Here is a 14,381-nt window from a genome sequence, read left to right as displayed (position 1 = left end):
GGCTTACAAGCTCCCTTCTTTCGTTTGTTTTATAAAATTTTTAATTTGTAAGAATAATCACAGGCAGCTTGTATCAATTGGGACCTGACAAAGTTCTTCGCCGATGTGTGGCCCTGCATGAGCAACTTGGAAATATTCTAGTCTTATGAAGGGGTGTGTGTGTGTGTGCGTCTCTTTCTCTCTCTCTGTATATAAATAAATTTAAAAAAAATTAAAAAAATAAAAAAATAAATAAATAAATATATATAGATAGATAGAGAGAGAGAGAGAGAGAGAGAGAGAGAGAGAGAGAGAGAGAGAGAGAGAGAGAGAGAGATGCTGGCAACCTTCTGAGGACCTTAGAGTTGTCAGTGAGAGAAGCAAGCATGCACAGTTTGCCACATTGGTAGTCCTTTGCCACATCAGCAAGTCGGGTCAAGAACAGACCCAGACGGCCTATTTACGGACCATTCAGCCCCTTTTTAATCCCTATATAAGCAGCCCATCCCTCCATTCTACTCCATCACACTATCACCAAGCTGTAAATATTCCAAGCAAAGTATAAAGTTGACCTTTTATTTGATCATAGTTAAAGAGTTCATTATTTATTTTGACTATGGTCAAAGAGCAAAGAACGTGAGAGTATATCCCATGGGGGGAACTAGGGATGTCTATCCCACCTTTCGAGAAAGTATCGATGAAAAGAAATTAGGAAGGCTGAAGCAACATTTTTCTAAATTGCACTCCCTTTCGCTCCCTTGCTTTCGACAGCTTTCGAGCTCTCATCTGCTCAATTTTCCACCTTTGACACCTCCTACAACAGCTCCTTGCCTCCATCTTCTCCCCTCTTCACTTCGTCATTCCCTTGCCTTTGCCCACACAAGACTACCCTCCCTTTCCATAAGAATGATTTGATCAAGGGACATCGAGCAGGTTCTATGGTTGATTGAACGAGTTCATTTGGTCAACAAGATGTGTGGTAAGATTAGGACAAAACCCTTTTGATGCAAACTGGTAAAGGTTAAACACGAAAGCATAGAGGGATTTGTTTGACACAGGCACTTGCAATTGCATCTTTGATAGTCAGGACAATAACTACTCGAGGTTGGGAAAAGAAGTTGACTTCTTAGGTTTGGAAAATGACAAGGTGTCTTGGTGTGCACATAGGTTTAGAAGGTGACATAGAGGCTGGGTGTTCATTTAGGTTCAGAATTGACCACCAAGTCAGTGTGTACCTAGGTTTGGGAAGTCAAGACACCAATGTTCGAAAGATCCATTTGTACCCCTTCGTTTGTATCTCTCTATCAATCCTCTTCCTTCCCTTTGCCCGCCTTCATTTGCATCTCTCCATCAATCCCCTTCCTCCTTGTCTCGCCATCTTCTTCAGCCCTCTAGTTCCTTGAATCGGCATCTTTGTTGCTTCGTTACTTGTGACAGATTTATAGCCATCACCGTGCTTACTTTCCAACCTCGTCACCTCCATTAGCAGCCTCTTGCCTCCACCACCTCCCGTGTTCACTTTGCCAAACCCTTGCATCTCCCTCTTTACCTATGGATGACTATGGGCGCCCCCCCTCCCCCTTCCCAAAAAAAAAAAGAAAAAAAAAATCGCTCGACCCTTCTCTTCCACCCTTTTAGTGCTGCATAGCCCTCCATTTACGCTCTCCTTTTGTGAGCTAGTACTGAAGATTGGCCTTTTCATAAATGTTTTTGTTTACCTCTTTTTTCTTCTCTTTGATTTTCTGTGCAGGTTTTTGGTCTTTAGAACAACAAAAAATCTAAATTCGTATGATTGGACTTATTCTAGTCTTACAAAGGTATATCTTTTTGGCCTTTTCGATTAGAAATATACTTGGCTTTGTTTGGCTGAATGTATTACACGGAGGGACATTGTTAATGGCTCTTTTTATAGTTCGTAAGCTCTTCGTCGGGAAAAATCTTAGATGTGTTACGATGGAATCATAGGTTCGGTGAGACATTGCTTTAAAGAGGAGAAGAATATGTATGTATACAGCAACAAGTTCTAATTTTGAAACGTAAACAACTTTTTTAAATCAAGAAAAGTTCTACTAGGTCTCATTTTGAGAAAGAACAAAATGCCTTATTTCTTTGTCAAGAAATAAAAACCAAGATGACAAGAAACAATAGTTTTGTGTAGCTTATGTGGCAAATTTCCTGTGAGCTTTCTTACTAGCATGAAGAGTTTTGGGGATTTGAAATTGGTCTTGTGGTTTAAAGGCCGTATTTCAATTGGAGGAGTAAGATGCTACCTAGGAAATGGACAACTATGGTAAACAATTTGAAAATATAGGGATGTATACGTCTTGCAAGTTGGAAGTTGAACTTGAAACTTGAGAGAGGGTCACTCAATCAAAGATTCATCGTATGAAAGAATGATAAATATTCAAATCTCGAGTACAATTGAGCACTACAATGGCATTCATGATGTTATATCCAATGATAGGTTATAGTTGGGAACATCGTTCCCCCAAGGCCAAATGTTCAAGGTGCATGGGAATGCCGGGGAATACAAGGTGCATGGAAATGGGGGAATTGTTTCTAGGCAGTCTTGCAAAAATCTTGGAATACCATTTCCCTATGTTCGGTTTTGCTTGCATGGGCATGGGTTGCGCTAGTTGTAAAATGGTTGCCGTTTTCGAATCGACATCCGTCTCGATTTTGCTTGCGTCACCTTGCCTTTAGAACCTATATTGACATCTATCATTGGTGCAAGTTTGATATACATTTGTCAGATGATGGTGTCATATTACACAGATATACCAAAATAACACTTATATCAAAATATAAAATTTCAATTTTCAGTTTTAAACTTGCACCAATGATAGATCATATAATAGGCCATATGACATGGTGCTCCCTTTTTGGGTCAACGTTTCCTTTCTTGAAATGTTCATGTTCCAGTACCGTTTTTTGGCAAATCAACACATAGTTACAACCTACAAATCACAAGTTATACTAACTAGATAAATGCTTACTAGTTTGAAGCTACGTGTGACAAAAAAATGTAATTGTCAAGTGACGATGTACAACCATTATTTTTTGACACCCAAAAGGTAAAAATACTAAATACACATGTCATTCATGTTAGAGTCAAGTAATAGAGTCCAAGGTGATAGTGCACATATGGGTGCACCCACACACAACCCCATTTTTAATTTAGGGATATAAGCCATAAATTTTTATATGGGGTCCAAGGTCAGTGTTTCGATGCAAACGAAATTTATGCATGCCTTGAAGCATTCTATTTGCTTATGAGCTACTTTGTACTTTTTTTGTTTGGCATGGTTTCTCTATTATTTTTTCAGCTCACTAGTCTTTAATTTTTTCATCATACACATACTTTTTTGTTGTTTTGATGATATCTAATGGTAAATTGTGTTTCAGGCTTCGCAAGACAAAAAGAGTTTGGATGTAGGAGCAAACTTATTTATTGGAAACCTTGATCCGGTAGGTTGACTGTATTGAACTTTGAAAGTCTTTAATAGCATGCCATTTTGAACTTTTTTTCCCCTTATGTAGGTCTCAAAAGTATTGCTTCATCACCTATCACTCTTTTGAGCAGGATGTGGATGAAAAGCTTCTATACGACACTTTTAGTGCTTTTGGTGTTATTGTCACAAACCCTAAGGTAATATGCAAGCTTTGCTTTAAACTATCCTTGTGTGCTCAAATTGCTATGGTGTGTCATGTGATTAGTTCGTGAGTTTTTACTTCTTGCTTGGACAAATTTAACTGCTCTATATTATGGCACGATTTAATTAGACAATACCCTGCAATCCAAACATTGTGTGCATGTTTTAAAATTCATGTTGATTGAGGGCTCATTTGACTTAGAGAACTTAGAGAGTAAAAAATTGGTTCTTGAAAGCAAAATTCTTATTTGCTATCTATGTTCTGTTAATAATAGTTATGGCTTTCTTTGATCTTAGTCTACCAATCTTCTTTAGGTTTAGATGTTGGTTTGGGAGAGACTAAAACGAAATCGTTTAGACTTCACAAGCAGTTGTAGCTTGAATGAAGATATTTTGGAGTACTTTTTGATTGGCCTTCTCCTTCAGTGCTAGCCTTCGTCATGGCTAAGTCTGCCCTTCACCTCCGGACTGCTGACAAAAAGTCAGCACAAAGACTTTGTATAAATGGATGCTCAAGTATGTGTGGGTGTGTGGATTTGTATGTTTGAGAGCATATTTTTATAATATGGTCTACACCCACTGTTGGGCGCTGATGACATCCGTGGGGATGTCATAGTAGCTAGTCCTTGCTATGCGTGATGGAGTTCATGGTTTTCAATCTTATGAGTAACTATCGTGAGATTGAAACTGCACTATGTTGTGTTTTTAGAGGATGAGTTTGGGAATGTTCCTGGATTCATCTAGGTATATGCTTCTGCCGTATTAGTGGATATGCAGATTTCACCTTGTGACGTTTTTGTCCAAGTTGCGGCCTGCTGGTATTTCGATAATTATTTCTATCTTAAATGGTGCGTTGCATGTCTTTATTTCTCAACTTAGTAATTTAATTCTATTATTTCTCTGAAAGGCCTAGAAGAGAAGAAAAGTAATGAAGAAAGTCTACTCTCTCCTGTATTATAATCGTCATATCTTTGGAATGTCCTCTTTGGGTATGTTTCGGAGCCTTGAATGTAGAATCAAAATCCAAAATGGGGAGCTTCAAAGTCCATTTTCATTTTAGTTCTATTCTATTTTTGGAGTTATCTACTCTTAGGACTTATTCAGTTTTGGTTTTTCCCACCCCCTTATTCTACATTTTTTAAAGTTAACATAGAAATAAAACTTAATAACTATTTAATTCTGTTTGTCTGTCTGTCGATCTCTCTCCCTCTCTCCCTCTCTCTCATTCCTCTTTCTTATTTTCTGTTTTGTTATCTTTCTTTTTTCTTTGTTTGGGTTGGGATTTTAAAGCTTTGTAAGTATTGGTTTTATCCAAGAGATTCCAAAATCTTTCGAAACGCAAATGGCAGCTTATGCTTGGATACTGATGAGAACTTAAGCATAGGTTTGCTTACCAATTTATTTTAATTTTTAATTTTCTCATTTACTCTTGATTTTGTTTAAATTCGCTTACAAACTCCTGTTTTTCCTTTGTTCTTTCGCTTGTTTGATAAAACATTTAATTTGTAAGATTGGACATATTCTAGTTTGATGGATGCATATTTCTCTTGAGAATTATACTTATGGAAATCTGGTTCGAGTTTACAGTATTAAACTTTGTCTCTAGCAGCCAAGATGCATGATAGGCGATGGCTATATGCTATTTTAACATCATTTATGAGAATATGGATTCTAATGTCACGTGTTTCAATTATCTGATATATCTCTATTTGTATGAGGCATCTGGGTGTGCATCATACTAAGAAGAATTCTTTAGGATAAACACTTGAGTGTGGTTCAAAGGAAAAACTCTTTTGGCTCAGCTTCTTCCTCACACGGAGACACGTCAAAAAGATTCTATGAAGATGAAAGTTTCCCCTGATCGTGTTTGTTAGTTTAATGACTTTGGAAATACAAGTAGTTGGGATCTTTGGGAACGGATGTTGAGAGATAATGTCAATATTTGAGTCAGTAAAGAGCATGTATCACTCATGGTGACAGTTGTCTTCAAAGCTTATGTGGTAAAAATATTACATGGATACATAAATGATTTGATGAAAAGGTATTTGGGACACATAACTCAGCGAGATTGGCTGGGCAGCGTTAAGGTACATATGCTTGTGTTGAAAGTACTCATCATTATAGTACCTATATCTCTTAGGTTGCAGTGTATGAACCTTTGACATGATCTTGGAGGATTGATTGGGAAGGTTATCTGTCATATGTTGTTTACTCCTATTCTCAAGTGAGAGAGCTTGTAGGAGTAATGTAGATGTAATCAGATTGTAAATGTAATGAGTGGATTCTTCACTAATACTTCTCATAAAACACCAGAGGATATACAACTGATTCCATATCGTTACAGATACTATCTAAATAATCCAATGTATGAGGAGATGGCCCACTTGCTAATCTATATACATCATATTATTGTCTTTTCACATGGAAAACTCAAGCAAACAATTACTTTCGGCATCAATTATTATCGCTTAGCTTATCTTTAATATGCAATTCCTTGTCTTACTTTCACAAGCAGGTTAGTACCATTTCACAAGGTAATGCATGTTCACTTTCGAAATCTTTATGGGGTGTAAGTGCTTGGTGGATGAACAAGTATTTTTGGTGTATAGTATGCAATATAGTATAACTGGAACTGGGCATCAACCATGCAGCTTGGACATATAGGTATGGACAACATGAGTGGACATAGCATTTTCAGTATTTGTATAGGTGTAGACAATGGTACAAACAAATTCTCTCGGGCATACATATCCATACCCATGCAGACTTTGAGCATCCAATATACAGTCTTTGTACTGAGTTTCTATCAGCACTCTGGAGGTGAAAGGCGGACTTAGCCAAGACAAAGGCTAGTATAAAGGAGGAGGCAAACAGAAAAGCAGTCCACATTCTCTTCATTCAAGCTACAGCTACTTGGGAAGACTATAGTAGTATCTCTCCCAATAGAGCATTTCTAAGCAAAAGATGCGTAGAAAGGATAGCTGATAGAGCAACACATAGTAGTTAGTCCTTGCTATGCATGTTTTCAACCTTTTGAGTTACTGTCATGAGATTGAGGAACTGTCTAAAGTTCCCTTGATTGTTGCAGTTTTTTCTTCCTTTTTGCTAGGGGGTCGGGGGTCGGCCTTTTACCTGGCACAATTTCTAGTTCAGAGACCTTGGATTTTAAATCCTACAATTTTTTAATAAAAAGGAGTAAAGCACTGAGTATATGGAATACCGCATGTTAGAAAACAGAGGTGGAGGTTGCTTGCTATAGCTAACCTCCCCGCAGCAGAAGATAATGAATGCGTGTGCCCATAAACTACAAAGTGCTAATGCAAATCACCCTTCTTTCCTTAATGTGTACAAGTGCATAGAGAGAGAGAGATGCTGACAGTAATTGAATGATGCTTAAGAGAGAGTAGAAATAGTGATATATATTAGTGGACATGTAAATTTCACCTTCTGAAATTTTCGTCCATGTTGCGGCCTGCTGGCATTGCAATAATTCTTTCTATTTTAAATGGTGCATTGCCCTATTAGCTAGATTTAGATGCTCGTTTGGGAGAGACTAAACTGAAATCGTTTTGACTTCACAAGCAGATGTAGCTTGAATGAAGAGATTTTGGACTACTTTTTGATTAGCCTTCTCCTTTCTACTAGCCTTCGTCATGGCTGAGTCTGCCCTTCCCTTCACCTCTGGAGTGCCAACAGAAACTCAATACGAAGACTTTGTATAAATGGATACTCAAGTATGTGTGGGTGTGTGGATTTGTATGTGTGAGAGCATATTTTTATACTACGGTCTACACCCACTGTTGGGCGCTGATGACGTCAGTGGGGATGTCATAGTTATGTATACATATACATATATGTATACATATGTATATATACACATATACATATGTATATAGATATATATACACCAAGATGAATCCAGGAACATTCCCAAACTCATCCTCTAAAAACACGACATAGTGCAGTTTCAATCTCATGATAGTTACTCATAAGGTTGAAAACCATACACTCCATTACGCATAGCAAGACTAGCTACTATGACATCCCCATTGACGTCATCAATGCCCAACAGTGGGTGTAGACCGTAGTATAAAAATATGCTCTCACACATACAAATCCACACACACACTTTTTTTTGGTGAAACCAGTAACTATAAAATTAGCATGAAATCAATGTACATGACATTAGGCTCCAAAGGAGAGCCTAATGAAAGAACTCAAAAACAGTGAGAAAACACTTCAAGGCTAGTAGCATCCAAGTCCCTCGCAGCATAACTATCATATAAAGATTGCTTGAGGGACATTCTGAAGAAAGCATATGCCTGAGGAAACTGTTGTCTCATCCTAAAATGCAATCTCTGTGTTCAAATAGTCCATAGTACCCAAAAGCGAGCCCAGTGAAAGAAAAGGAGGAATGGAGACATCTGAGGTGAGAAGCATCCAAACATCCAGAAGAGTTTCCCGAATCTGATAGAGGGAAACCGGAGCCGTAGCAAATGAGAGACATGAGTGATCAGTATTCGAGAGTGCGGGCAAGACCATAACAAATGGGGAACTGTCTCATGGTGATGAGAGCAACGGGGGCAGGAAGATGAAGCAATACGACGTGCTTCCAATTTCACCCCAATGGAAAAAGCTCCCACTATACAGCTCCAAAGGAAGAGCCTCTATTTCAATGGCAATTTAGCTTTCCAAATTTTCCTGAGTTTTGATTGCCACCAAGATAAAGGCCTATCCAAATTCCAAAGAGTGTTGGCATGCTTATCAATCCATGGCGGTGGAAGAAGAAATCTGTAGACCATCGAAGATGTCAAATTATGCAGTGAAAGTGAACAGGTAGCATGAACAAACAACGGAGGAACAGGAACAAATGGCTGCAACATAGTTGTAAGTATTCTCCAAATGGGCCTATGATGCAGACCCAAGGGGAATGTCCTGCAAGCTTGTGGAAATGAGAGCACATAACCATGTTGATCCACCACATCTCCGACAAATCTTATGCCCAATTTCATAAGATTATATGCTTTAATTGGTGCCTGTAAAGCAAGAGGCGATTGAAACACGTTGCTCCAGTGGATGCTTTCCAAACGAAGAGAGTTACCATGATGGGAGGAAGCATCTGACCATTTAGCATAAGAGAGAATTCTCTTCCAGTCATGAATAAAAGCAGTAGAAATAGGACAGCCAGGAATTTTCCCCTGAAATGTGGTCATGACTGCTTCCCAGTGATCTGTAATCCAATGCCCATATGCATGAGACTTCATGTTTCCACACATAGCTGCTAGCATAATAGCCCATGGCTGTTTTTGCTGAAAGAAATCAGCAATCATAGTGCTCTTTCTTGCCAACATATGAAACTGAAGATTGAGAATATTCAGTCCACCATGAGACTTAGGAGAACAAACAGACTGCATGGGAAGTAGTCGCAAAGCCTTTTTGTGAGATTTGCTTTTCCAAAATATCTCCATAGCCTGGGACATATAGGAAGCCAAATGCTTAAAAGACCAGTGAAGAAGAGGCAAGTAAAATTGCACATATGCCATAATGATAGACTGGACTATCCGAAGTCGAACATGTAGAGGCCAAGTTGACAAGTGCCAGTATTCCAGCTTCTTGTTAATCTTTTGAAGCACCCATTTAAGCTGTTGTTGAGGGGTAATATTCCAGCCAATGGGATACCCTAAATGCCTCACAATGGTATGGGAAGAAATAATGTGGCCTGGCCAGAGAAGTGCATGCCAATCAGCTTCTTTCAATGCTAGAAGATTCGATTTCTGAAAGTTGATATGCAGTCCAGCAGCTATGCCAAAATCATTCAAAGTATGCATCAAATGAGAGAGGTCACTTTGAGAATTCCTGGGCATGAAATATGAATCATCAGCATATGCATGTGCAAGAAACGGCTGTGCCCCTGAAATTTGCAAGCCATGAAGCTGTCTTGTATCTGCAAGATGGTCCATATGCAACAATAACGGATGAGTAGCAATGACATACAATAGGGAGCTAAGAGGGCATCCCTGTCTCACTGAACGGGTCATAGTCCATGTCCTTGACAACCCACTACCAAGCAGACACTGTGCAGTGGCATGAGAATACAACCAGTAAATAACATGAACGAGCTGAGGGCCAAATCCCAATTTATGCATTGTCTGAGAAATAAAATCCCAATGGACAGTATCAAATGCTTTCGCAATGTCCACTTGCAGAATGAGAACATCTTGTTCAGAATATTTGGCATACTCAATTGCAAGCAAAGCATTGGAGATATTGTCAGTAATCTGCCTTCTGGGGACAAACCCATACTGCCAAGGATGAACTCCGGCTTGCAAGATAAATCGAACCCTAAGGACAATCATCTTGGCAATGAGTTTGTAGATGACTGGCATAAGAGATATGGGCCGCCAATCAGCCATTGTCTCACACAATCTTTTTTTGGGGATCAATTTGACAAGCCCATGTTTCCAAGAAGGGGGAAGAGATTGTTCTGCCCAAGCATGATTGATCATAAGAAGAAGAGTGTGCTTGAGATCACCCCAAAATGCCCGTAAGAATTCAACAGTCAATCCATCCCAACCAGGAGAGTTGCCTTTACGTAAATGACTCAAAGCATCATCTAGTTCCTTAAGCATAAATGGCTGCTCCAAAGCATGAGCCTGTTCCCGAGACAATATAGACTGAACATGCATAAGGAATTGAGACCTAGCTGCGTTCACTTGCATCGAATAATTAGGTTGAGGAGAAAAGAGATGCTGGAAATGACTAGAGCATTGCGATTCCAGTTCTGATTTGGAGGTGGTCCAGGTGCCATCATCTTGCCTGATCCTGCAAATAACCTCCTTTCGCCTATCCGCATGCAGGCTTTTAAAGAAGGCCTTGGAGGAGCAGCCCTTATCCAAAAGGGGTTTCATGCGAGCTCGGATTTGCCACTTCTTTAATTTACGAATATCATTTTGATGGATGATATGAACTGCATAAGCGCAAGAATCCTGTTCAGAAGAGGTGAGCTGCCTATAAGAGCTGATTGCATCCATCTGTTGCTTGTGAGATTGAGCCCATTTCAGCTTAAGTCTGAGGTTTTCCATGTGACTCCGTCCATAATCTTGAATAACAGCCTGCAAGCGATGGGCAAGACTGATCCACGCAAAATCCATGTCCTCGTGAGCATGTAAGAGGAGGGGGCGGACAGCCACTCTCACCATGTTCTGAAATTGTTGATGAAGCAAATAAGCACTATAAACATGGAGTAGGCGACGACCAAAAAAAGGCATATCATCTATCAAATGTGCTATAGATAATGTCAGGCATACTGGAAAGTGATCAGATAACAAGAGGGAATGATCAACCCATAATGCACACGTGAAACTAGTGTACTGCTGAGCCTGCAACAAATACCATTTGTCAAGTCGAGCCCAGTAATGAGTAAAAGCATTGTGACGGTATGTATAACCCATATCTCTATCTTTTGTTGAGAGCCATAAATCTTCTGCATGCAAAAAAGAAAGCATATCCTCCCAATGTCGAAGCTCAGTGGGGATCATGTGAGAACGATGAGTGGTGTTGTCTTGCATGGCAGGCGAGTTATTAAAGTCTCCACACAAAAAAGCATTAGACAGCCATGGATATTGCTTGAGGGAGTCCCACATTCGAGCTCTTGTCGCAGAAGTTTGAGAGGCATAAACCGATGCTATTTCATAAAGATCAGCATGATAGATGCATCTGATTACCATCCATCGACCTTGGGGGTCGTTGTAAGCAACCGTGGGCTGCATATCATGTTTTACCAGCATGCATACCCCGGAAAAGTGCATCGTATCAGCATAAAAGATGTCATAACCAGCAAAGTGGCCTTGTTGGCCAGCCAAGAAGTGTTGGTTGTGTTCCTGTAAGGAAATTACATCGGGGTGCATTCTATGTACATAGTGCCAAAAAAGTCTCCACTTATTGACATTGCAAAGACCTTGAACATTGTATGTAATGCAAGTAATTGAAGCAAACATAGAGGATATGTACAGTTGAGCCAAGAAACATAGTAAGGTATAAGCTGTCAGGCCTCAGCCATGACATCAACGTCCACCTGGCCTCCTGGATCAGTAGCTCTATCATCCTCTTCATTGTCACATACAGGAATGCCCTTCTTGAGCACATCAACCCACAATCGACAAGTCAGGCTATCAGCAGGGGTAGAGGCCTGACCAGGGGTGGAAGTAGAGGCCTCCAAAAGAAGGAGGGGTTGGGTGATCTGTATCCCAAAGAACACAAAACCGATTTCGATTGCCCGAAGGTCGGGGTGGGCATACAACTTGCCCCAAAGTAGCTGCCAAACTTGGTAGCTCGGCCCTCATATAATCCAGAAAATCCACTACCTCAACCCATACAGGGAAGTGATGTCGAATGAGACCGTGATAATCCTTATTTGGCGACCATGGCATGACATGCACCATTTGTTTGCCATAGAATAGAGGAGACATCTCCAATATTTGCCGACGATATGAGGCATCCAAAAAGTGCACTTCATAAAAACCTCGAGAAGCAAAGTATACTCCTTCAACAAAGCAACCTCCCAACAAAGCTTGAACCCACTGAGCCACATCATTTGCAGAAGGTAACTTCCCAGGGAAGAAAATGATAACTGCTTGCTGAGAGAACTTCCGGAGAGGAGTAACCAACGAGGGCAGCTTCAGCTTATACTTAAGGGCCGGGGGAGGTTTGGCCCACTCCTTCCGGCTGTGGTGAAATTCATCCTTGAGCATATCGAAAACATAGTGAGCATCTTCAGAGGCTGAGGTAGAGAATTCGAATTGCTGTCTTTTAGGGTCCCGGGACAAGTCCTTCCGAGAATAGCTTTTAATATGGTCCTCCATGAAGGTGAGCAGGGCAGAATTGATGAAGCAAGAAAGGGCAGCAGGGTTTATGCACAGTTATGGACGGGTGATACACAGCAACGGGGAGGAAAGTAGATGGCAAGAAGAAGCGGTTGGCAGCAGCTAAAGCAGGCGAGCAAGAGCAGGGCGAACACCAACGAGGCTGTACGGAAAGTTTTGTACGGACGAAGTTAGACTGTACGGAAATATCCAGCAGAAAGTGTACGGAAGAGACTGGGCTGTACGGAAAGGTTGACATGACGCTGAAAACTGCAGTGGTACGAAAAGACCGACGAAGACGTACGTGCACGCAAAAAGAAGTGGAGGTTGGAGAAAGCATGCGGACCTGCGCTCAGGTCTATGCAGGGATGACGAATTTGCCGTAGGCCCTGGTACGGTTGTACGGAAACCTTACAGCCACCGTACGAGCGTACGGACGGAAGGGGGGACCTGCAAGAAGAACTTGGCGGGGCGCTCAGCTTGCTCCTCTCACGCACCTCTCACTACACACACACACACACACACACACACAAAATCCACACACACTTTTTTTTGGTAAATCCATGATTATATTATCAGCAAAATTTACATGAGGGTCTCAAAAAAACAGAGAGCCTCAACAGGAAATCAAAAGCAAAGAGAAACTATTTCCAGGCATGACTGAGGAAGATCTCCTTGATGGCAAGCATCATAGATAGATTGCCGTAGGGAGAGTCTGGAATATTCATAAGATTGCAAGAACGGATTCCCAAAATATCTCATGTTGTGATCCTGCCATATGGTCCAAAAAGCCCAATATCTGACCCAATATAAAAATAAAGAGTAATGGACCAGGGTTGTAGGAAGTCTGCCAAAGAGCCAAAAATGTTTCCCAAAAGGAGAGTTGGGGAAACGAAGGCGAAGCGACGTAGAAATTTTGCATATGAAGGTCTTAGTGCTGGAGCACATCCAAAACAAATGAGGCACCGTTTCAGAAGGGGCCATGCATCGAAGACAAGAAGCAGATGCAATCCTTCGTTGAGCCAGAGTGACCCCCACGGATAAGGTTCCTGTAAGACAACGCCATAGGAAAAGCTTTTGCTTGAGAGGCAATTTGCTCCTCCATAAATTGTGGAGATTCTTTCGCCACCAAGCAAGTGATTTTGCCATATGCCAAAGAGAATTAGCATGTAAGTGAATCCATGGTGACGGTTGGAGAAAAGAGTATGTCATGCTAACCGTTAAGTCAGAAAGAGTAACAGGACGAGAATTTGAGCCCACTGGGTGTAACTGCCAGTCGTGTAATCGGTCCCTGTTAGATAAAGGAGGGATGGGAAGAAAAGGCTGCAGCAATTCAGCAAATTTTCCCCAAATAAACCTGTGATGCATGGCTAGTGGATAAGAAGCCATGGCTTGAGGGAAGGAAAGCATTTGACCAGTAGCATCAACAACGTCATTTATACACCTGATCCCCAATTTGCTGACATTATATGCCCGAATCGGCTCTTGGAGGGCCAATGGAGGATCAAAAACAGCACTCCAGTAAATACTTTCTTGCCGAAGGGAATTGGCATGAGACAAAACGGAAGGGGCCCAATGAGCATGCAAAAGGACCTGTTTCCAATCGCTAATAAGTGAAGTAGCAAAAGGGCAACCCGGGATAGAGCCTACAAATCTGCCCAAAATGACCTCCCAAAAATCAGTGATCCATGCACCATGTGCAGTAGTACGTAAGGACGTGCACATGGATGCAAGCATATGAGTCCATGGCTGCTTCTGACGAAAAAAGGTGAGTAGAAGAGGAATTTTCCTGGCCAAGACATGGTGCGCAATATTCAGCACATTCAATCCACCGTGCATCCTTGGGGAACAGACTTTTGTCATCCTCATAAGTCTTAGAGCTTTAGCA

At 40.9% G+C, this 14,381-nt stretch overlaps 1 protein-coding gene across 2 annotated transcripts in view; it reads left to right on the top strand.

Moving 5' to 3' along the window:
• LOC147900651 (uncharacterized) overlaps positions 1-14,381 on the top strand; it is an 88,245-nt gene that overhangs the window by 58,599 nt on the left and 15,265 nt on the right. For both annotated transcript variants that reach the window (XM_087376188.1, XM_087376189.1), the window contains exons 5-6: positions 3,385-3,447; positions 3,563-3,628. In XM_087376188.1, coding sequence (XP_087232314.1) covers positions 3,385-3,447; positions 3,563-3,628 — 129 coding nt within the window. The remainder of the gene's footprint in view (positions 1-3,384; positions 3,448-3,562; positions 3,629-14,381) is intronic.

Source organism: Dipteris shenzhenensis, chromosome 6, assembly GCF_047967505.1.
Source record: "Dipteris shenzhenensis isolate YYH24624 ecotype China chromosome 6, Dip_SZ_1.0, whole genome shotgun sequence".
In the NCBI taxonomy this organism is placed as follows: Eukaryota; Viridiplantae; Streptophyta; class Polypodiopsida; order Gleicheniales; family Dipteridaceae; genus Dipteris; species Dipteris shenzhenensis.
This window is presented reverse-complemented; position numbering and strand designations above follow the sequence as displayed.